At 40.5% G+C, this 25,343-nt stretch overlaps 1 protein-coding gene across 5 annotated transcripts in view; it reads right to left on the reverse strand.

Moving 5' to 3' along the window:
• SETD2 (SET domain containing 2, histone lysine methyltransferase) overlaps positions 1 to 25,343 on the reverse strand; it is a 118,662-nt gene that overhangs the window by 50,735 nt on the left and 42,584 nt on the right. For 4 of the 5 annotated variants that reach the window (XM_062200726.1, XM_062200725.1, XM_062200727.1 and 1 more), the window contains 8 exons: positions 23,233 to 23,361; positions 21,351 to 21,474; positions 20,210 to 20,287; positions 17,741 to 17,838; positions 11,792 to 11,918; positions 7,545 to 7,679; positions 6,673 to 6,792; positions 3,882 to 4,541 (listed from right to left, as the gene is read on the reverse strand). In XM_062200726.1, the coding sequence (XP_062056710.1) occupies positions 3,882 to 4,541; positions 6,673 to 6,792; positions 7,545 to 7,679; positions 11,792 to 11,918; positions 17,741 to 17,838; positions 20,210 to 20,287; positions 21,351 to 21,474; positions 23,233 to 23,361 (1,471 nt within the window). Of the gene's footprint in view, positions 1 to 1,084; positions 1,253 to 3,881; positions 4,542 to 6,672; positions 6,793 to 7,544; positions 7,680 to 11,791; positions 11,919 to 17,740; positions 17,839 to 20,209; positions 20,288 to 21,350; positions 21,475 to 23,232; positions 23,362 to 25,343 lie in introns of all 5 variants that reach the window. The other variant, XR_009866788.1, reaches the window with a different exon arrangement.

Below are 25,343 nucleotides of genomic sequence, written 5' to 3' on the forward strand. Positions count from 1 at the left end.
TGTAGCAGTACCTAAAATAGCATTCTTTGGGGGGCAATTCTGATTTTTTTTTAAAAGACAGGTAATATGATTCCTATGGATAACACAATAACCTTACTCTGTTAAGGATTTTAAAATTAACTACAGGAATTCAGCACATGTAATTTCATTTTAAAATGTTCCATAGCAGATTTTACATTACAGTTTTAGTGATGGAGTGAAATTCTAAACAGTGACTCAAAACTTTTAAGTTTTGGGTAACTTTGTTTTATTTCAACTCTTGGTACAGCTTAATGCTTAGCTTTGCAGGCAAAAAATGTTTTTACATTAAAGATAATGTCTTGAGATAATGATGAAAAGAGAGAAGAATAAGAATAGTCATCAAAGAGAGCTCAACTTAATACACATAGGAAATGTTGTCCCTAAATCATCTAAATCTTGGAGCAAAGAGCACTACTCAGATTTCTCTACAAGGAGAGGGGTGTGTGTGTATATCCCTGTAATATATATATATATATATATATACATATATATATATATATCCGTTATAAACATTATAATCTAAGTGTTTTTAAGAGAGGCTCTGGAATCATTAACCATAACTTCTAGGTATTTAATGGCAACCAAAACTGCCAAGTACACACAGGAACCTTACCTCCTCTTCTCATGATCCAAAGGAATGAAGATTTTGCTGTTAATTTATAATTAGTCACCACTTTTAATCAGTTGTTTTGTTCTGTGAAATCTGGGGTATATTTTCAGTAAGAGGGATAATGTACAACAATTCCTTTGTGAACAGAAATATATGCACATGTCCCTGCTGAAAACGTAGCCCAGCAAATTTGCACATGAAAATGAATACATGCTCATAAGTGGCAATGTGCTAGGTGATATTTCTGGTTGACGTTCTACTTAAGGAGTCAAAATGTGTAAGCCCTGTGGAGTCAAGGCAGTGGTCCTGTGTATATAGGTATAGAAAAAGTAGCTCACTTAATCCTTTCTCGCCAGGAGTAGGGATTTCCCCGGAACGACATCCATTGTCGGCAATGGACGCACCAAAATAACGCCGGCGCCAGTGAGTTAACCACCTCTGTCCTCTTTTCACCTATTATATTTTTCATGCATCATCCAACTTCCCAACCATCTTCCTGTTTCTTCACAGAATGCACGCTAGGTTCTTGTTTTTCTTCAGCACGAAGTTGGAAATGGAGTTGAGAAAGGGAGACACATGGTCAGCTGGTGATGTTAACAAGCTCCTTGCTGCCCTGAGAAGCTAGATGGAAATGGTTCAAGTTACAAGGGGGATCATCATTAGATCTGGGAGGACAAAGAGTAATTCACGAAGCTTCATTCCCTTCCCTCCCACCCTCTTTCATTTATTGATGATCCCTACAGTCTGCCTTCATAGCAAAACCAAGATTAAGGCATCAGAAGAAATCCCTTTCCATTCTTCATTCCATCCAGTGTGTACAAAAGTCAAATGGAACACATATCCAGTAATATTATGGTGTCCCCTGAAGGCCAAAGAGGCTTGGGGTGGTTAATATAACCACAATCTTAGATCAATGCTTTTTAGAGTGATCTTGGAATTAAGTATCAGCAACTAAAACAGAGGATGGTAACAGTTGCTTAATAAAGGTTGGTTGAATAAGACATTTTCTTTTCAGGCAATGTCTACTTGAACATAGGTGGAAGTCAGACAGAAGTAGTTAACTCTTTCAATGCCGGGATAGTATGAATACGTAGTATTCACATTAAGTCAATATTTTTCTCTAGTACATTTTCAAATTATAGGTTCTGTATTTTTAGGATTCTGGTTAAATGCTATCTAAAATGTGTGTGTGTGTCTCTCTGTGTGTGAGTATGTGTGTGTATGTTTTTTAAGGACAACCATAATCAGAATTTTAAAATCAGAGCCATAGTAAATGTTAATTAGAGTGATAGATGAATTAAGAACCCCCCGCACCAATGTGTTAACAAAACACCACAGTTCACAAATAAAAACAACTCTCAATAATGCAATTCTAGATGGGTAATGATTCCAGAGCAAGCTAAAGTTTGAAGACAAAAGAATTTTATTTACTGGCTCCCTATTTGATACTAATAATCAGGATAAATGCAAAGTATGAAGGACACATTTTAAGTACAAATAAAATTTTAAACTTCAAGTCATGAGGATCATCAAGCTACATATTTCTGTGAAACTGCTTTGATCGTTCGGATAGGAGGGGGAGATTAGAAGAAAGGGAAGAAATAATTTTGCAGGACTTGAAAAAAATGTATAAACTCAGAGTTTGAGTTTAAATTACCCCAGTTATATCTAATTGGGTCAGAATATCCTACAGATTAATTCACACCATTACAATTACAGAAATATTCAAAAAGAGAAACAAAAATGTATGTTTTCCAGATTTTAAGAAAAAACAAGTTTGTGGTAATATCTTAGCAATTTTTAAAAATTATGTTCACCAGAGACTTAGGCAAACGACTGAGTCAACAACCCCATTCACTCTCCTTCTATTAAACTATGGCTGTAAAGGCCTTATCCATATGCATTATGTACCTCTCCCCAACTCTACCTTTGTTCCTGTACTACAGTCATGGTGCCAGCCCCACCAATAGCTTCCAAACACAAGACAGACTTCTTTAGGGATTCCTGTGCTGTCACAAAGCAGGCCTTAAGTAAAGGTCCACCAAGTGACCATCCAGTATCTCTTTCAATTAAGTACAATCTGACTCCTAAAAGTTCACACATATTGTTTCATAAGCAGATTTACTATGAATCTTTTCTTTTATATTTACATAAAAGTCAGATTTCATAAGACAGTAAGGCTGAGCTTATGCTGAATCGTAAGCACTAAAAATAGCATGAATAAGAGCTCAAATGGGTTAAAAAGGTGAAACCATCATGCTAGAGAAGGGTCTCAACACAGGAAATCAGGAAGCACAGTGAACAATCAACTCATTTTGCTCAGTGTAAGGCAAATTCCATTAGGTAAAATCACAGGATCACATGGGGTGAGCTTTGTAGTCATACTTAGGGGCAGGGAGGATTCAGATTTTCATCTTGCTGCAAATAAATCTGGACTGTTTTATCTGGTTGCTTCAGCTCTGGCATGAGAAAGGATGAACATAAAAACAGGAGCTAGGAAGTCACCTGTAGGTGACAGGGTCCTCAAAACCTGGCTCTCAGGTTTAGATCACTTAAAACCACAATGTACCATGTCTCTTACAGGCTCATCTTCTTACTCACTCTTGTGTTTATCCAAGACCCACACTTGGGGTTTTCTGCGAAGCAAACCCTGCATATTTTGCTACATTCCTGAACAAGAGATTATCTATATATTAGATAGAAGGGCCCAGACTTTTCTACTTTTCCTCTAGAAAAACAGAAATAGGCATTTAAAAGTAGACCTATTTCAGAAACAATAGTGGAACTAAATATCCAACTTGATCTGTAAAGTCGCTTTTCTAAAACAAAAATATTCAATTATTTTTGATGAGAAGTTGCCAATTTATCTTGATTTTTCAGTTACTTTCAATTTAAGTAACTTTCCATTAAGCCAATACAGTGATTTCCAATTAAATAGTTTAAGTTTTAGAATAGAATCATAAATTTGTTACTCAATGGATTTTTTGTTTTAGTCTACTGTGAAGAGCACTTGAATGATGAAGTCACAGTTCTGATATACATTCTGAATGAGGAAAAAGGAACATTTATATCTTAGTTTGGCTGGTATGATTCTTGCCAAGGTCTAAACAATGTCTGAGATATTCATTACTAGCCAATAGTAAAAGAGATGGTACTTCATTGTTGAGACATACACATGGCTAGAAAAGTAGGCTTAATTGGTCTAAAGCTGAGTGATTCAGGTTAAAATTAACAAAAAATGTTTTCTTACCTTTAGATCTTTCCAACTGTCCAGTAGCTTGGTGGCTAAATCACTTATATCCACAGTTTTATCTGGTTGTTCTTGACTCCTCTCACTCTCCACATCAGACACACCCTCCTCTTCATCTTGAGATGGTGTTTCCTCAGCAATAGGTTCTTCTAGTTTTGTGCCATTGCTCTCTTTGGGCTCCATTTCAGTATCAGCCTCTGGTTCAGATGTAGGTAGCTTACTGGCCTCCAGGGTGGTTTCACTATCAACTTTGGATTCAGGCAGCTGTGAGAGCAGTTGTTGTGACTGCAACTCTTCCTCCTCCTCTATAGGCACATTTTCTAACTGATCAAGGTCCTCTTTGCCATCCTTGCCTTCCAGTTCACTGGTTGCATCAGAGATTGCACTGTCCATGCTATTTTCACTTATAATTTTAAGTCTACGAAACATGAGTTTCTTGGGAGTGTCTGTGTCAGCTTCTGTGCCCAGCTTGTTAGAAGGATCAGGCGTGTTGAGTGGTGTGTGGGCACGTGATGTATTCTCACTAGAATACCCATCTCCTTCACTCAGCTGAGGGACAGCAGTCTTGGTCTGGGACCAACGTTGAATAATTGGAAGTACTTTGCTTTCCTCCAACATATTTTTAGTAGGAATAGGCAAGTGCTCCAAAGTCTTTATAATCTGATTAAACATAAATGAAAAAAAAAAAAATCACATCACATTATACACATAATCTTTCAAATCCCTGCAGGGGACTCAGATTCTATTTCCGTAGGAGTACTGTTTTTAAACTACCTTAACTAAACGAAGACCAAAGTCTCTGTAAATACAAAATATATTTAAAGTCATAATATTCTGCCGGCACCATGGCTTAATAGGCTAATCCTCCACCTTGCGGCGCCGGCACACCGGGTTCTAGTCCCGATTGGGGCGCCAGATTCTGTCCCAGTTGCCCCTCTTCCAGGCCAGCTCTCTGCTATGGCCCGGGAAGGCAGTGGAGGATGGCCCAAGTCCTTGGGCCCTGCACCCGCATGGGAGACCAGGAGAAGCACCTAGCTCCTGGCTTCGGATCAGCGAGATGCGTCGGCCGCAGCGGCCACTGGAGGGTGAACCAATGGCAAAAAGGAAGACCTTTCTCTCTGTCTCTCTCTCTCACTATCCACTCTGCCTATCACAAAAATAAAATAAAAAAATAAAAAAATAAAGTCATAATATTCTTTTCCTTTAGAAAAAAAGAAAACTTACAATAGGACTGATCAGCAAGAGTAAAATGTGGAACAGGTGGCTACTTACACCAACAAATGGGACTGATTACCATACTGTACCAATAGTTCCCAAACCTGAGTAGCTTTTAAGAAATACATAGGGGCAGGGTTTTGGCATACCAGTTAAGATGCTACTTGATATACCCACATCACATACTAAAGTTTCTGGGGTAAAGTCCTGGCTCCACTCCTGATCCCAGCTTTCTACCAAGGTATACCCAGGGATGGCTCAAGTACTTGAGTTCCTATCACCCATATGGGGATACCCACACAGAGTTATTCGTCTCCTGGTTGCAGCCTGGTCCTCCCTGGCTGTTGTGGGCATTTAGGAAGTGAACCAGTAGATGGAACTCCCTCTTTCTGTAAGTCTCTCTCCACCTCTCAAATAATTAAAAATTACATGGTTTCCTAGCACTTTAAGACTGATTTTAGCAATAAACTGGATCCTTCATTAACTATGATATCTGCTCTAAAAGTTCTCAGCTATGTAGTATCAACCTTAAAAGATACTATGGTGGAGGGGAGGTGTGCCAGCATCCTATATGGGCACCAGTTCATGTCCCAGTTGCTCCACTTCCAAACCAGCTCCCTGATAATGTGCCTGGGAGAATAGTGTAAGATGGCACAAGTGCTTGGCTCCAAGCATTTGAACTGGAAGAAGTTCTTGGATCCTAGCTTCAGCTTCAACCCCCGCCATTGCCATTAAGTGGGTGAACCAGCAGATGGAAGCTTGCTCTCTTTCTCTCTTTGTAATTGTGCCTTTCAAATAAATAAAATTTTTAATAAAAAAAAAAAGATACTAAAAGGAAAACAATAGAGCAAATTCACTACTAGCCAGGTACTGGAAATAGTACCATTACAAGGATGATACAGGAATGATAACATTACAGGTTTATTAAAATTTATTTTGATAAATTTTCATCTACTTGAAAGGCAGAGTGACAGAAACAGAGATCTTTTTTGTCTCACATGGATGACAAGAAACCCAAGCACTTAAGACAGCATCCACTGCCTCCCCAGATGCATTAGCAAGAAGCTGCTCAGAACTTCAAGTGGCACTTCGTATGGATGTGGGCATCCCAAATGGAGGCCAATAACATTATTAAATGTAAGTAGTGAATACAGAGGCTAGTGCTGTGGTGTAGTGGGTAAAGCTGCAATCTGCAATGCTGACATACAATATGGGTGGCTGGTTCAAGTCCCAGCCGCTCCACTTCCAATCCAGCTCTCTGCTATGGCCTGGGAAAGCAATGGAAAATGGCTCAAGACCTTGGGCTCCTGCACCACATGGGAGACCCAGAAGAAGCTCCTGGCTCCTGGCTTTGGATCAGCACAGCTCCAGCCTTTACAGCCATTTGGGGAGTGAACCAGCACATGGAAAACCTACCCCCCATCCCGCCTCTGCCTCTCTGTAACTGCCTTTCAAATAAATAAATAAATCTTAAATTAAAAAAAAATACATTACATAGCCTCAGTGTAAGCAACCAGTATTTTCAACAAGTGAGCCAAGTTATTTTCAGAAACAAATGAGTTGAATATGAACTGACCTCTTCCTGAAGTTTCTGGTTGCTCTCCCGGCCATCACCCAGCTCTGCCATCCAGATCCACAACAGAGACAGCCCATGGCGTTCCAGAAAGGACTTCAGGCAGGATTGTGAATGCGTGTTCTTCCATGGGGGAAAAGATATTATGGAGGCAATACCAGACAGAGCATTACAGATGATCCATGGAGAGGAGTGCATAGTCTTAAATTCACAAAAACTCTAAAAATTGTGTTTTTATTAACCCAATTAGAACAAATGCTGTAAGTTACACTTTTTTGCTATGTAAATGTAACAGGTCAGGTCAACCTGGACTGTACTGAAGTAAAAATTACATAAATATTAACAGGTAATTTACAATGAAAGTCATTTCTAAGAAAAAATTCGATCTACGATTTTACTGAAAAAGCTAAAAGTATAAAAGTTAATCTTTAAAATATTTTCTTTCTTCTCTCCCTTTCAGATGCTTCCTCAAAAGGCTTTTTCTTTCTTGTAGCTTTATTCTTTTTAATCATAGGGTGTTTTTTATTATTTAACACCTGAATAATAGAGCAGAAAAATGAGATTACCACTAAAATTACTCTTTGAAATCATTTTTAACTGGCTATGACATGCTAAAGCAGAGGGAAATTGAAATTATTCCAGAGACCACTAACTTATACAAAAAATTCCACAACATTTGCTTAAACAAGGCAAGCCAAAATATAAATAGATTAAAGGATATAAACTTTCAAAGTAATATAGAACTCACGAGTCCATTTTAAAAATAAGATTAACTCTATTCATGAAAATTATTCCTTTTTCATTCACCTGGACTGTCATTTAACTGTCCCACTCCAAAATCAGAAATAAATATAAATTAATATTAAGGTGTTCACCTGAATTAGCTTGAGACAGGTAAGTTTCTGTTCCAAAGTTTCAATTCTAACCATTAGCCGGGATAAGCTGAGAACTTGGTTTTTATCAGAGAGACCCTCACCATTTTCCATCAGAGCTTCTAGCTCTCCATCCACCTACCACAGCAAGGAAAAGTATTTGGTTACAAAATGAAACAAAAAGCAGCCCACTAACTTAAGAATCAAACAACTTTAAAAGACACTTAGCCTCATCAGTAATCAGGAAAACACAAATTAAGACCACAGTGAAAAATCATGCTGTTAAACTGAGAAGAAAAAAAAAAAAACACATGCACATTATATTATCAGATCTCTTGTTGATGAAAGCATAAATTCATGATACATCTGAAAAGCATTTCTTTCACTAATCAAATAGGCACCAAGAACTTTTTTTTTTTAAAGATTTTATTTATTTATTTGAGAGGTAGAGTTACAGACAGTGAGAAAGAGAGACAGTGAGAAAGAGAGACAGTGAGAAAGAGAGACAGCGATAAAGGTCTTCTTTCCATTGGTTCACTCCCCAAATGGCTGCAACGGCCAGAGCTGTGCCAATCTGAAGCTAGGAGCTTCTTACCAGTCTCCCACATGGGTGCAGGGGTCCAAGTACTTGGGCCATCTTCTGCTACTTTCCCAGGCCAGAACAGAGAGCAGCAGCCAGGACTAGAACTGGCGCCCTCATGAGATGCTGGTGCCGCAGACAGAGAACTAACTACTGCACCTCGGCACCAGCCCCAGCATCAAAAACTTTAAATCAAGTATAATTCTAGGGGCTGGAGACATTGCAATGTCCTCACATAGAAAAATGTGCCCTTATGGGAGACGAACAAATTACATTAAATGAAAAGTACTTCAGAAAAAAAAAAAAAAAACATTAACTAGAAAAACAAAATACTTGTATCTCTTTTGTACAGCAACTGCATTTTTTCTTTTTTTTTTGACAGGCAGAGTGGATAGAGAGAGAGACAGAGAGAAAGGTCTTCCTTTTTGCCGTTGGTTCACCCTCCAATGGCCGCTGCGGCCGACGCATCTCGCTGATCCGAAGCCAGGAGCCAGGTGCTTCTCCTGGTCTCCCATGCGGGTGCAGGGCCCAAGGACTTGGGCTATCCTCCACTGCACTCCCTGGCCACTGCAGAGAGCTGACCTGGAAGAGGGGCAACCGGGACAGGATCGGTGCCCCGACCGGGACTAGAACCCGGTGTGCCGGCACCGCAAGGCGGAGGATTAGCCTAGTGCTGCTCCACTTTTGATCCAGCTCTCTGCTGTGGCCTGGGAAAGCAGTAGAAGATGGCCCAGTCCTTGGGCCCCTGCACCTTTGCAGGAAGACCTGGAGGAAATTGCAGGAAGACCTGGAGGAAACTCCTAGCTTCAGATCAGCACAGCTCCAGCCGTTGCAGCCAAATGGAGAGTGAACCAGTGGATGGAAGACTCCTCTCTCTCTGTGTAAATCTTTCAAATAAATAAATTAATCTTAAAAAAAATAAAAGAATGAGAGTCACAGAAATGGGATTAGAAACAGACAGGAAAGAGGCTGGCACTATGATGTAGCAGGTAAAGTCACCACATGCAGCACCGGCATCCCATGTGGGTGCCAGCTCGAGTCCCAGCTGCTCCACTTCCAACCCAGCTCCCTGCTAATGCTCTTGGGAAAGCAGCGGGAGATGACCCAAGCCCATGGGCTCCTGCACCCACATGGGAGACGCAGATGAAGCATGAAGCTCCTAGCTATTGGCTTTAGTCTTTTTTTTTTTTTTTTTTTACAGGTAGAGTTGTCAGTGAGAGAGAGAGAGAGAGAAAGGAGAGAGAAAGGTCTTACTTTTTCTGTTGGTTCACCCTCCAATGGCCACCACAGTCAGCGCACCGCTGATCCGAAGCCAGGAGCCAGGTGCTTCTCCTGGTCTCCCATGCGGGTGCAGGACCCAAGCCACAGCAGAGAGCTAGCCTGGAAGAGGGGCAACCGGGACAGAATCCGGTGCCCCAACCGGGACTAGAACCTGGTGTGCCGGTGCCGCAGGCGGAGAATTAGCCTATTGAGCCACGGCGCCGGCCTGGCTTCAGTCTTGCCCAGCCCTGGCTATTGTGGCCATTTGGGGAGTGATCCAGCAGATGGAAGACTCTCTGCCTCACCCTCTTTCAAATAAATAAATCTTAAAAACAAAACAAAATAAACTAACAGGTAAGAAAGACAAAAAGAAGGGGTGAGTAAAGTCATAGGGAAAACTTGAACAAAGGTTAAACTAGGAAAAACCTAGTTCAGCCTGGCTGGATGCTAGGGTGAAGAACTGAGAAAACCTGTAAGAAACAGAAGACTGGTAGTAGATGAAAAGGCCATGGGGCTGGCGCCAGCATCCCATATGAGCACTGGTTCAAATCCCAGCTGCTCCAATTCTGATCCAGCTCTCTGCTATGGCCTGGGAAAGCAGTGGAAGATAGCCTAAAATCTTGGGCCCCTGTACCCATGTGGGAAACCTAGAAGAAGCTCCTAGCTCGTGGCTTCAGATTGGTCCAGCTCTAGCTGTCGTGGCCATCTGGGGAGTGAACCAGCAGATGAAGACCTCTTTCTCTCTCTCTCTGCCTCTGCCTTCCTGTAACTCTACCTTTCAAATAAATAAATAAATCTTAAAAAAAAAAAAAAAAAAGGCCAATGTTAGAATAAAAGACATAAGAGAGCTCTATCACAAAATCTCAAGTAGGAGAGTAATACAATCAAAGTGAAATTTCAGAATAACTAATGTGGCAATGACAGAATGAAACTAAAACAAGACACAGAGAAAAGACATAAAGATAGCATTAAACAAACTTGGTACAAAAACGATAAAAGTCTCGAATAAGATGATAATTTAGAGAAAAGCAAAACTAAAATCAAAGAATATTATTTAACTGGCTATTTTGTACACTTATACTGAACAATTCTATTTTATATTAGACTTCCATTCTATTTTATATTATACCTCAAAACTCACATTCTAGTAAAGAACAAAAATATCTAATAGGAATGCTGCCTGAGAGAGAATGAAGACACTGAAGCACAGTTTTCCTTCCAAAGTGTAGTTACAGCTCATGCTTTTTCATTTCTGATACAATTTAAGGTACTGAATAGATTTAATTCATGAATAGAGATTTAAAGTGAAGAGATCAATTAAATGATCAGAAAAGCAAATTTAAAGTTAATCTAACACAAACAATTTTGCTAAAGATTTTTTTCCTTGCATGTCCTAAGTGAAAAACTTATTGTGTCATAATTTCTAGGTGATTACAAGAGGATATTTTACAGACACTAAAATTCCACTTTTGGAGCAAGCATCTGACCTAGTGGTTGACACCCCCATCTCACACTGGGTGCCTGGGTTTGATTCCGATTCCGGTTTCTGACTCCCATTTGAAGCAATCACATAAGGATCTGTTGACTGACACCTCTAAACCCTTAACTCCCCTTCATAGCACTAACACTAAGATTTCTAAGTCTAGGGACTGGTCTCAAAATATGGATTTTTACTATAGTCCTGACCAAGTGATTCTGAAGTAGGTGATATAAGGATTACACTTTTGAGAAAGTGTTGCAATAAAGTGATCCTCAAAAAGGAGAGGGGAGGATATTTTTAAACAGTGTATAAGTCTCTGGTCCCAGCTGAGAGACCGTTTAGTAACAAGACTCTCCCACAAACACACCAGGAGTAACTCAGGTGAGAAGGGACAGAAAGAAGACTATCAGCTGCTATTTCATTACATGGAATGACCAGCTAAGATCACTCTTTCTCACTGTTGGGTTGCCTCTTACCTTTCAAAAGTCATCTCAAACTTCAGAGACCTTAAGAACACTTTCAAAGGGTTAGATTATCAAAGACAAATGAACAGTGAAAGATTAGGAATATGCATCATATTTAAGCGAGCTAAACAGAAAATTTAATACTTTATTTGTACACAGGATTTTTAGAAGTTGCAGAAAACTCTAAGACTTCAAGAAGTTCGTGGCAAAGCTGAATTAAAAGAAATATGATTTTTCCATAAACTTTTTTTTTGAAGTATCCTCTTATTAGCCCAGGTGTTTTCAAGAATACTTCAAGTTCTCAGTGCCAAATTCTACTTCCATGAATCTGAAATAATCTAGTAATATCCAATCGAATGTTTCTTTTAGTAGTATGATTAAGATTTTTCAAACTTTAATCATAAAAAAGGTACTTCTCTTCTTAAAATTTTAATTGTGGAAGTTGAAAGAAGGATGGAATACTTACTGAATCTTTCTTACGAGAGCGCTCCTTCTTCATTTTCCCTCCTGCTGCTCGGATGCTGACCCTGTTTTCCCCTCCCAAGTAACCCCGGCAATTGGCAGACCCGCAGAAACATTTCTGAGCTTCTTTCCTGTTCAAAGAGCACAAGAAAGAGGTCAGTTATGTGGAAGTAAGCCATATAAAAATGTTGCCAATATAACAATTAGATAGAAGTCATACCAACATAGAGGAAACAAAAACAACTGAAAACTAAACAAAACACATCAAAATGATAATTTTAACATACTCAACAAACTCACTGCTAACTACTGTAAATGCTTAAAACTGCTCTTAAAAAGTATTAATTTGGGCATGTAGTACTACAGTTTAGTGGTATGGAATGCCCACATCCCATAATGAAGTTCCTGGGAATGATCCCAACTTCTGCTTCCAATTCAAGTTTCCTGCTAATGTGCATCCCGGGAGACAGCAGGTGATGGCTGAAGTAGTTAGGTCCCTGCCACCCATATGGGACAGTTTCAGGCCCTTAGCTCCAGCTTGGCCCAAACCCAACTGTTGTGGGCATTTGGGGAGTAAAGCAAATAAATGATCTTTCTCACTCTGCCTTTTAAATAATAATGAAAATAAACAGTAAGTTAAAAAAAGACAAGACACTGCTTGGGAAACCTGCATCTCCTATCAAAGTGCCTGGATTTAAGTCCCAGCTCCATTTCCAATTCCAACTTCCTGCTAATGCATACCCTGAGAGGCAGCAAGTGACGACTCAAGTTCTTGGGTCCTGCTGCCTATGTGGAAGACTTGGATTGAGATCCTGGCTCCTATCTTCAGTATGGTTCAGACTCAGCTGTTGTGGGCACTTGAGTAGTATATTAGTAGATGGGAGATCCCTGTCTGTCTGTCTGCCTTTCAAATAAAATAAAAAACTTAATTCCTTTTTAATCTTTCTTTATTGGATAGAAAAAGCTATTATATTTATATGCGAATATTTAATTGACACATAGGATTGTATCATAAGCCAATATAAATCATATTATTATAGGAAACCTAAAAAAAAAATTTCAGTATTAAAAGTTATCACATAAGGATGTGAACATATATACCAATAAATTTAACAACGGAAGCACAAGGGAGACTGGTAGAAAAGAACACACACCTAGGGGCACTTGTTTGGTATAGCAGCTAAACCACCACTGGGGATAGCCACGTTACTTATCAGAGTGTCCGGGTTTAATCCAAATCTCCCATGTGGGAGACAGGAACCCAATTACTTGAGGCATCATCATTGCCTCCAGGGTCTGCAATAACAGGAAGCTGGATTCAGGAGCCAGAGCTGGGACTGGAAGCCAGGCACTGTAATTTGGAACACAGGAATCTTAACTGCCAGGTTAAATGCAAACTCCTGGTATTATTCACTTAAAAATTACCTTGTGTGGAGCTGGCACTGTAGCACAGAGGGTTAAAGCCCAGGCCTGCAGCGCCGGCATTCCATATGGGCACCAGTTCAAGTCTTGACTGCTCCACTTCTTTCCCAGCTCCCTGCTAATGTGCCTGGGAAAGTAGCAGAGGATGGTCCTAATGCATGGGCCCCTGTGTTCTCATGGGACACCTGGAAGAAGTTCCTGCCTTCTGGCTTTGGCCTGGCCCATCCCTGGTCATTGTGGCCACTTGGGGAGTGAATTAGCAGATGGAAGAACTCCCTTTTTCTGTCTCTCTCTAACTCTGCCTTTCAAATAACATAAATCTTAAAAAAAAAAAAAAAAAAAACCAGGGCCAGCACTATGGCACAGTGGGTTAAGGCCCTGGCCTAAAGTGCTGGCATCCCATATGGGCACCGGTTCAAGTCCCGGCTGCTCTTCTTCCAATCCAGTTCTCTGCTGTGGCCTAGGAAAGCAGTAGAAGATGGCCCAAGTCTTTGGGCCCCTGCACCCACATGGGAGACCTGGAAGAAACTCCTGGCTCTTGGCTTCGGATCGGCACAGCTCCAGCTGTTGCGGCCACCTGGGGAGTGAACCAGTGGATGGAAGACCTCTCTCTCTGTCTCTACCTCTCTCTGTAAGTCTATCTTTCAAATAAATGAAATAAAACTGTAAAAAAAAAAAAAAAAAAAATCACCTTGTGTAAGGCAATGGCCCTGAGAAAAAACTAACTGAAGAAAATAGGAAACTTCTAAGGACATTTTGTTATCAGTATTTCAAGAAATATTCTCTAGAAGTTAAGAATCCTTTTTAAAAAACATAACCACAAATTAGTAATTCCATAATAGCATTAAATATTCACTAAATATCCAAATTTTCCCTATTAGAAGGCAACATTGCTACCTGTGACTCCAGCATCGCATATGGGAACTGGTTTGTGTACTAGCTATTCCATTTCTGATCCAGCTCCCTGCTAATTGCCTGGAAAAAGCAGCAGAAGATGGCCAAGTGTTTGGATCCCTGACACCCTTGTGGGAGACCTGGATGAAGCTCGGGGCTCCAAACTGACCCAGTGCTAGCCATGCCAACCATCTGGGGAGTAAACCAGCAAACTGAAGCTCACCTGCACTTGCATTTGCTCTCTCTCTCACTCACTCACTTGCTAACCCTTTCAAAATAAATAAATAGCCGGCGCCGTGGCTTAACAGGTTAATCCTCCGCCTTGCGGTGCCGGCACACCGGGTTCTAGTCCCAGTTGGGGCACTGGATTCTATCCCGGTTGCCCCTCTTCCAGGCCAGCTCTCTGCTATGGCCCGGGAAGGCAGTGGAGGATGGCCCAGGTGCCTGAGCCCTGCACCTGCATGGGAGACCAGGAAGAAGCACCTGGCTCCTGGCTTCGGATCAGCGAGATGCGCCGGCCGCAGCGGCCATTGGAGGGTGAACCAATGGCAAAAAGGAAGACCTTTCTCTCTGTCTCTCTCTCACTATCCACTCTGCCTGTCAAAAAAAAAAATAAATAAATAAATAAATAAATCTTTAAAAAAATTTCTAGCTAATTAATTCCAAATAAGGCCCAAACACTAGAATTATGCCTTGGAATCTGAAGGTTCTCCCTCTTTGTGTTTTTTTTGTGTGTGTTTTGCAAATTATTTTAAAAGCCAAGTCATTTGTCTTAAGTTTGTATTTTGTTGACTACATCCCTGTAGCATCATTTGTTTTTGTCTCCTGTATTTCCTAAATTAGTAGTTAGATCTAGAAACTAACTTAATTCACATTCAAAATTTCTGTTGGCAAAAGTATTTCATGGGTAGTCCTATGTAATTTTTTAAAAAGATTTTATTAATTTATTTGAGAGGCATAGTTACTGAGAGAGGTAGAGACAGAAAGAAAGGTCTTCCATCCGCTGGCTCTCTCCCCAGATCTGAAAACCAGGAACTTCTTCCAGGTCTCCAACATGGGTGCAGGGGCCCAAGCACTTCGACTATCATCCACTGCTTTCCCAGGCCATAAGCAGAAAGCTGGAATGAAAGAAAAATAGCCAAGACAAGAACCAGCACCCATATGGGATGCCAGCAACGCAGACGCTGAGCCTACTATACCACAGCATCAGCACCATACTATGTAATTATAAAAGGAGATATACATTAGTTTTCCTTTCAATAAAATTTGTTTTTAATTCAAGAGGCAGAGGAAGAGGCAAACAGAGCCCTCTTTTGCTGGTTCACTTCCCAAATACCTGCAATAACTAGCACTATGCTAAGTCAAAGCTGGGATCAGGAACACAATTAAGATCTCCTACATGGTAACAGAGACTCAACCACTTCAGCTACCACATGCTGCCTCCTACTGTACACATTAGGAGAAACCTGGAACTGGGCATGGTATGGAACGCGAGAATCTCATCCAGTATCTTAACTGCTAACAGCCACACCTTTAGATGCCTTTTTGATACTGGCAGCAACTTAAGATTGCTGTTTAAATCCATTATTTCACTAGGTGTTATAAAATGGTATTATCACTACTATCTCACTTAGTAACTAGAACGTTATAAAGAACTTCCTCTCATCAACTATTGGGTTTAATCTGAAGAATTCATTTGTGAAAGAAGGATAAATGCTTGGTATTTTTATTTTTAAACAAGTTTTCCTATCATCAATTGTTCTCTTCCATTATGATTAATGTAGTTTTATTTTTAAAATATCATTAAAACTCAGGGATTTATTTCAAACCACTTTTGCTATTTTACTTTTTTTTTTTTCTTTTTTTAATTTACTGGGGCCAGCGCTGTGGTGCAGTGGGCTAATGACCTGGCCTGAAGCATCAGCATCCCATTTGGGCGCTGGTTTGAGACCTGGTTGCTACACTTCCTATTCAGCTCTCTGCTATGGCCTGAGAAAGCAGTGGAAGAAGGCCCAAGTCCTTGGGCCCCTGCACCCATGTGGGAGACCCGGAAGAAACTCCTGGCTCCTGGCTTCAGATCAGCGCAGCTCTGGCCATTGCGACCAACTGGGGAGTGAACCAGCGGATGGAAGACCTCTCTCTCTCTGCCTTTCCTCTCTGTATAGCCCTGCCTTTCGAATAAATAAATCTTTTTCTTTTTTAAAGATTTATTTATTTGAAAGGCAGAGTTACAGTGAGGCAGAGGCAAAGGCAGAGACAGAGATCTTCCATCTGCTGGTTCACTCCCCAAATGGATGCAATGGCTGGAGCTGGGCCGATTGGAAGCATGGAACCTGGAGTATCTTCCAGGTCTCACAGGGGTACAGAAGAGACCCAAGGACTTGGGCCACCTTCTGCTGCTTTCCCAAGCCATAAGCAGAGGGCTAGATCGGAAGTGGAGCAGCCAGGACTTGAACACGCATCTGTATGAGAGCCAGCACTGCAAGTGGCAGCTTTACCCACTACACCACAGCTCCCAGATCCATCCCCACTATTTTTCTTTTTTTAATGCTTCTTTTCATCTACTTGAGAGACAGATCTTTTATTAACTGGTACTCTCTAGAATGCATGCAATAGCTACTGCAGGGCCAGGCCAAAACCAGGAGTCCAGAACTCCCCTCCCAAATGAGTGGGAGAGGCCCAAGCACTTGAGCCATCATTCACTGGCTCCCAGGCCGCATTACCATAAAGCTGGACTGGAAGTGGAGGTGCTGGGATTTAAACCAGCACTCTGATAAGGTGTGCCGGCATCCTAAGCAGCTGAACCCACTGCATAAAAATGCCCACCCCTCCTTATTATCCTTATTGATTCATCAGTGGCAACAACAATTTTTCTACTTTGAGGTGTTCTTTGCCACTGTATCAGTTACTATTTCAGGTAGAATAGGTAACAAATTATTTCTAAGATTATTGTATGTTGTAGTTAAGATTAGTCATGATTTTATAATTGTTAAAACCAAATTATGGATTCACAGGGATTTACTACAGTGTGTTCTTCACATATACACAGTTAGCAATTCCATAACACAATTTTTAAGAATTATATTAGACACATAATTATATAAATAAGCAGCATTAAATTCAAAGAAAAATTACATAGTTCTTGTACCACAGTCCTTAATGACTGGAAGTGTCATAGAATAGGAAAAACATAAAACTGAAACAGTATACTATAGGTAAGGTTTGGGAGGAGCAGGTGTTTGGCATGGAGGTTGAGCTACCACTTGAGATACTCCTATCACTTGTTCCAGTGCCTGAGTTCAATGCTTGATTCAGTTTGCAGTTTCAGTTTCCTGCTAATGTGCACCATAGAGGGCAGCAGGTTCACGTAGTTCCCTTCCTGACACTCATGTCAAAGACTGGGACTGAATTCCTGGCTCCAGCCCTGGTTGTTGCAGACACTGGAAGAATGAATTAGGAGATAGGACATCTCTGTTTTTCTCTTTGCCTTTCATATACATAAAACTAATTTCTTTAAAAAGAAAAAGAGCTGATAATAAATATAAATTTTAAGTTATTCAAGAAATATATAATCTCTATTTATGAACAGCTTACTCACACATTAAAAGCAGCAAAATAGAGTAGAACTTATACTCACCCATATCTTTGGAACTGATAGTCAAATGTTAACTCTGAGCCTGAAGGAACCAGTTTGGTGGTAAAAAACCCAACCCTCAGTTGTCCATTCACAGTCCACTGAGATGTTATATTGAAAACAAAAGAAAAAACAATTTTTTAATCCATGGGTAAAGATCACTACCATCTGCCTTAATTATAAACATGGCTCTTGGGGCAATAAAGGTTTTTCCAAGGAACAAATGGAATTCTTCTTTCTCTAAATAAACTAACAAATTCAAGTGTTACTCTTATTTAATCCAGATTGACTGCAACTTGTCTCTAAACAAAGTAACTGCAACTTAACATGTGTTTCTATATACTTGTACTGGAAATAAGCATACAGGGGATGCTTGGAGTCACTAACTAGCACAGACAAATCTGTATTCAAGTACTTATATTAAAAGTAACCATGTGGCCGGCGCCACGGCTCACTAGGCTAATCCTCCGCCTTGTGGCGCCGGCACACCGGGTTCTAGTCCCAGTTGGGGCACCGGATTCTGTCCCGGTTGCCCTTCTTCCAGGCCAGCTCTCTGCTATGGCCAGGGAGTGCAGTGGAGGATGGCCCAAGTGCTTGGGCCCTGCACCCCATGGGAGACCAGGAGAAGCACCTGGCTCCTGCCTTCGGATAAGCGCGGTACGCAGGTCGCAGCGCGCCGGCTGCAGCGGCCATTGGAGGGTGAACCAATGGCAAAAGGAAGACCTTTCTCTCTGTCTCTCTCTCTCACTGTCCACTCTGCCTGTCAAAAAAAAAAAAAAAAAAAAGTAACCATGTTTGGGGCTGGCACTGTGGCACAGCGGGTTAATGCCCTGGCCTGAAGCACCGGCATCCTATATGGGTGCCAGTTCAAGACCCAGCTGCTCCACTTCTGATCCAGCTCCCTGCTAATGTGACTTTCAAATAAATAAATAAATCTTTTATGAAAAAGAAAAAATAATAATGATGCCAAAAGTCTAATTTCATGAAAAAGTGATCATACAGCTTAATGTAAGCAAAAACTCCCAGAAAAGATGCATTAAAGTCAAAAATCTAAATGGGGTAGATACAAAAGTACCTTGTAGTGCCCGAAAATATGTCAAAGACTGCACAGCTCCATCCCAAACCAACTGCACATTACTGATGAAAAATTCAAACTTAGGCCGGCGCCGCGGCTTGGTAGGTTAATCTTCCACCTTGTGGCGCCGGCACACCGGGTTCTAGTCCCGGTCGGGGCACCGATCCTGTCCCGGTTGCCCCTCTTCCAGGCCAGCTCTCTGCAGTAGCCAGGGAGTGCAGTAGAGGATGGCCCAAGTGCTTGGGCCCTGCACCCCATGGGAGACCAGGAGAAGCACCTGGCTCCTGCCTTCGGATCAGCGCCGTGCGCCGACCGCAGCATGCTGGCCGTGGCAGCCATTGGAGGGTGAACCAACGGCAAAGGAAGACCTTTCTGTCTCTCTCTCACTGTCCACTCTGCCTGTCAAAAAAAAAAAAAAAAAGAACTAGAACTTAGGTTAAAATATTTCAGAAAGTTCTTGGTTATATGGTTTGGCTCTTAGAAGAGTCATAAATAAGATCTATTAGTGCACAGATCAAAGAGTAAAAAATATCCAGGAGTCAAAAGCACTACCTTCAACATGAGAGGAAATCTATGGCATATATTTTTGTGGGAAGTGGGTCAATACCTCAGTGATGTAGGTTTATGTGAAGAATGGGTTGATAAGCTTTCTCAATCTAAAATAGTTTTAATAGCTCTATTGTTCAATATCTTTTATTACTAAAAAAATCAAATTTGGTACCTTAACAAGATCTGACAAAGAATCTGAACACAATGGTACACACTGAACTTCATCAAATTAAAATTTAGTTTTACATTCTGACATCTCTGAAACAACATCTAAGATAATTATTGCTAAGGAGAGGTGATAAGTAAATGCAACTTGAATTCTCAGACTCTAGACCAGAAAAATGACAGCTGTCACAATCTGAGTAGGGGCCAGTGCTGTGGCGTAGAAGGTAAAGCCGCCGCCTGCAGTGGAGGCACCATATGGGTGCCGGTTCGAGTCCCAGCTGCTCTTCTTCTGATCCAGCTCTCTATTATGGCCTGGGAAAGCAGTAGAAGATGGCCCAAGTCCTTGGGCCCCTGCACCTGCATGGGAGACCCGGAAGAAACTCCTGACTCCTGGCTTCAGATCGGCACAGCTCTGGCCGTTGCAGTCAACTGGGGAGGGAACCAGCGGATGAAAGACCTTTCTCTTTCTCTATCTCTGCCTCTCCTTCTCTGTGTAACTTTGACTTTCAAATAAATAAATAAAACTTTAAAAATCTAAACATTCTAAAAAATAAAATATTTAATAAAGTAAATAAGAGAAAATTATAAAGAATAAAACTCATGAGAACCTTTGATATAAGATCTAAAATTAATGGTCAAAGCAACAATCTTGAACAAATATCTTTAAATCTACCTGAACTTACTTTTTGGGTTTCGCAGTTTGGTTCACAGCTGTGATTCATAAAACGAGAGCAATTTCCTTTTTGAGTGGCATCTATTATCTGGAGAAATAAGATAATTTAAGAGTTTAAAAATGAGACCTTGGGGGCCAGCACCTGTGCATAGTGGGCTGGGTGGTGTCTGCAGTGCTGGCATCAAACGGATGCCAGTTCAAGTCCTGGCTGCTCCACTTCTGATGCAGCTCCCTGCTCGTGTGCCTAGGAAAGCAGCAGAAGATGGCCCAAGCGCTTGGGCCCCTGCACCTACGTGGGAGACCTGGATGAAACTTCTGGCTTCGTTCTGTTCTAGCCCTGCCCATTGAGGCTATTTGGGGAATGAACCAGCAAATGGAAGGTCTCTATCTTTCCCACTCTTTAATTACGACTTATAAATAACTAAGTCTTTAAAAAAAAAGATACCTTAAAATATCTGTGAATTTTGCCAAAAAAACACAAATTCAAGACACACTGATTAGTGCATACACACATACTCTTCTCTCCCACCTTGCTTTACAGAACTCTCAACCTATTTTACATATCAAAATGCAAAATATCTAACTGCTTCTATAATATCTGCTAACTATAAATATTTTGTCTACAGGCAAAATTATCTCAACACCTGTCAATGTCACTCCCATTTACTTTAAGCTATTTCTTATACCCTATTACATTCCAATCTCATTTTCTGTGTGTAAAATTTAATTTTTAAACCCACTCTATGTCACCCTGCTATAGATCTCAAACCTGACTGTGTACTTGAATTTCCTGGAAAGTTTGTTAAAACTTGCTGGGCCCACTATCCAGTATTAGAATAAGTAGGTCTGGGGGTTAGTCCCCAGATTTTACGTTTTCACATGAAATGCAGAGGCTAATATGAGAATCTAGCTGACTTCTATTAAGGCAGACATTAAAGACACTTAACAAAAATACATGTAACTTCACTCACACACAAAAAAAATTCTTTTGAAAATAGCATCTTCTTAACCCATCTTTTTAGTAAACAAACAGAAACTATATTATTCAGTCCTTCACTTTGTCACTTATTATTTCAGAGATCAGTTAGTATCAGTAACTCTCTCAAACCTAGTACTTTCCAGATTAATTTCAAAGCCAACATGTTACCTACCTCATCATTCTTCAGAGCCATGAAATAGTAGTGAATGTTTTTGTTTCGTGCATACTCCTTCACCCGAGCTTTGAACTCCTTATGATCAAGGACCTCTCCACAATATTCTAGCACAAAGGTGTTCCTGCAAAAGAAGACAGAAATACTGTGAAGCAACTAAGTTTGGTAATACACAAAATATAATTAAAATGTATGTAAACTATCTAGCATCTAACAAACTTTTGCCTTCCTAATATTTTTAAAGGATGTTGATTTTAAGAAGCTTTTATAATTTACATATACTACCAAACCATACATTCTTTCTCCAACTGGATATTAATACAAATATTCAGGTCTGGTTTACAGTATCATAAAAAAATTCACAACTGGGAAATAGCTCTAAAGAAATTAGGAAGCACTGAACCGTTTAGAGGCTTTCTGTTGTAGAAAAATAAGAAAGCACCCTAAAATATTATAGCCCTTCTATTGTCTTTAAAGTTCGCTAACAACGTCAAAGGTCAAATCTAACACTTCTTTTAAAAAAATTATTTACTTTGGGGCCAGCAGGTAAAGCTGCTGCCTGAAGTGCCAGTTCAAGTCCTGGCTGCTCCACTTCTGATCCAGCTCTCTGCTATGGCCTGGGAAAGCAGTAAAGGATGGCCCAAGTCCTTGGATCCCCACACCCGCATGGGAGATCTGAAGGAAGCTTGGAAGATCGGCCCAGCTCTGGGGAGTGAATCAGCAGATGGAAGACCTGTCTCTCTCTGCCTCTGCCTCTCTGTTACTCTGCCTTTCAAATAAATAAATAAACTTAAAAAAAAAAAGAGAAGAGAAGAAAAGAGAAAAAAACTTAGACAATTATTTACTTAAATATTTAAAGGATACAATGCATTGGAATAGGACATAATGAGACAATCCGGTGAGATACATTGCACAACATATGTAATCTATATGTATTTAATTTTAAAATAAAATTCACTTTCACTAATATTTAAACATGCTATATAAAAAAATTAGGTGCTTCAAAAATATGAAATATGGTAGAATATGAAGTGAACCCTTCACTGCATTACATTAAAAAGTGGCTTGAGTTAGAGTGCAACACATATTCATCCAACTAATGTTTATTAAGTTCAAGTATGCTTTAACTTTCTACTTTAATTATTTCAGATATTGTCTTCTCCTTTAATCACAACTCAATTCGATGTATATTAATGGATTCTGTCCTAATTACTTTTTATACAATTTCATGGGGATTCTGGGGGTATACTGTGAATACCTGATAAATGCTTAGAATTAAATGAAACAACTATCAGACAAGAAAGGCTCTGTCTAGTCCAAATATTATAACTGATAAAATACTCTTCTTGTATATACAGACAGAATGATCTTTTTTTAAAAAAATTTCCTAAAACCAGGCCGGCGCCGTGGCTCAACAGGCTAATCCTCCGCCTTGCAGCGCCGGCACACCAGGTTCTAGTCCCGGTTGGGGCGCCGGATTCTATCCCTCTTCCAGGCCAGCTCTCTGCTATGGCCCGGGAAGGCAGTGGAGGATGGCCCAAGTCCTTGGACCCTGCACCCGCATGGGAGACCAGGAGAAGCACCTGGCTCCTGGCTTCGGATCAGCGAGATGCGCCGGCTGCAGTGGCCATTGGAGGGTGAACCAATGGCAAAGGAAGACCTTTCCCTCTGTCTCTCTGTCTCACTATCCACTCTGTCAAAAAAAAAAAAAATTCCTAAAACCAGTGGAAAAACATTTTTTTTTATAAATTAGCTACTAAGTAGTCAATCTGCACAATTAGTATTAAATCTCAGTTTATCACAGAAATTACTTTCCAGCAAAACATTTAATCAAGTTCAATAATACAAAAATTAAATGAATGGTGATTAAAACATAACTTACGAAGGAAGATCTTTGGCAGCTCTCAGGCCCCAGCCTTTCTTTTCTGTGAGTATAACTTCCACATCTGCATGCTGTTTTCTCTGAAACCGTCTATTGGAACAATAATCCCCATTTGGACACCGAGAAGAACTGACAAGAGAAATGAGTGAAAACTAGTTAGGACAGCAAAAAAACCAAAACATCTTCACTAGATTATATTATATAACTGTAAGTATTCCCATCTTTATGTCATGATCAGCATATTTGAGGCTAATCCCAGATGAGCCTTCCTCAATAATTATTTCCATCACAAAGGGATGCCTTGCAGCTGTCTACACTGTTACCTAAACAGAATATACTCCCAATACAGGCTTGTCATCTGGTTATCACTCCCTGTCCAGAAAACATTTTCAGGCTGCATGTAAGTTTACAGTACATTGAAAATTCTGCAGAATTAACTTTCTATCAGTTCACCTTCCTTTACATCCCACTCCAATCACTATTAATTTGTTCTTTAGAATGAAAATACTTACTACAGCTTACTACATTTCAGAGAAACCAAAGTCATCATTAAACATATCCTTATTCAGAATAAATGCAACAACAACTCCAATGGTTACTAGACTAAAACATTCACTGACTTTTTAATACTCCAAAGCTGGCATATAGAAGGGTTTTTCATGCCAGCTAAGACTACTATAGAAATTACCAACAATTTTTCTTTTTTTTTTTTTAAAGATCTATTTATTTATTTATTTGAAAGGCAGAGTTATAAAGAGGCAGAGGCACAGGAAGAGATTGAGAAAGGGCAGGGGGAGGGGGGCTTCCATCCACTGGTTCATTTCCCAAATGGCCACAACAGCTGGAGCTGGGTTGATCCAAAGCCAGGAGCCTGGAGCTTCTTCCAGGTTTCCCATGTGGGTGCAGGGACGTAAGGACTTGGGCCATATTCTGCTGCTTTCCCAGGCACATGAGTAGGGAGCTGGATCAGAAGCGCAGCAGCCAGGACTCGAACTGGCACCCACATAGGATGCTGGCACTCCATGTGGCAGCCTTACCTGCTATGCCACAGTGCTAGTCCCAACAATAATTTCTAATACATTATTATTCACTGCCAAACTAGCAATATGTAACATTTTTACCAATGCACCACAGATGGAGTATTTGCTCTAGATTGAGTTAATGAAGTCAAGTTTTAAGGAGGCAACAGGATTAAAGCACAATCTCTACAAAACAGAGATAAGAGAGCTGAAGATAAACTGTTCCTTCCTATGTGCAGACGGAGAAAACGAGACCTATTTGAGAAAGGGGAATAAAACAGCTAATGGTAACTCTTAAGAAAGATGGATTTCTGGAGAATGGAAAGGCAAGCTGATGATATAATATTATGAACAGGTTAGAAACTAAAGCTAAATTTGAAACTAATCCTCAAAACAACAGAGAACTACTAAAAGTTTGAATGTGGTAACAATATGAAGAAACAAATTCTTCACTTCCCATCTCTTTAGCAAGGTTGACAGGAAAACCCAGAATAATGCAGAGTCTAGGGCAACAATATCAAATTAGAACAGCAGTAACAATTTTTAATCTTTTTTTTTAAGAAAAAAAAAATCAGGCCGGCGCCGTGGCTTAACAGGCTAATCCTCTGCCTTGCGGCGCCGGCACACCGGGTTCTAGTCCCGATTGGGGCACCGGATTCTGTCCCGGTTGCCCCTCTTCCAGGCCAGCTCTCTGCTATGGCCCGGGAAGGCAGTGGAGGATGGCCCAAGTGCTTGGGCCCTGCACCCGCATGGGAGACCAGGAGAAGCACCTGGCTCCTGGCTTCGGATCAGCGAGATGCGCGCCGGCCGCAGCGGCCATTGGAGGGTGAACCAATGGCAAAAAGGAAGACCTTTCTCTCTGTCTCTCTCTCTATCCACTCTGCCTGTCAAATAAAAAAAAAAAAAAAAAGAAAAAAGAAAAAAAATCATAGACTTTATTTAGAGAAATCAAACATCAATCTGTTTTTCTACTTTCCATACTGGTTTTTAACTGCTTCATAAAGCCACTGTAATTGTAGCTACTTTCATGCTTCGAATTTCTAACATTGAAAACTGTATCTTCTAAATATTTTTATACAGCAATGAAACAGC

This window comes from Lepus europaeus, chromosome 9 (assembly GCF_033115175.1).
Source record: "Lepus europaeus isolate LE1 chromosome 9, mLepTim1.pri, whole genome shotgun sequence".
NCBI lineage: Eukaryota > Metazoa > Chordata > Mammalia > Lagomorpha > Leporidae > Lepus > Lepus europaeus.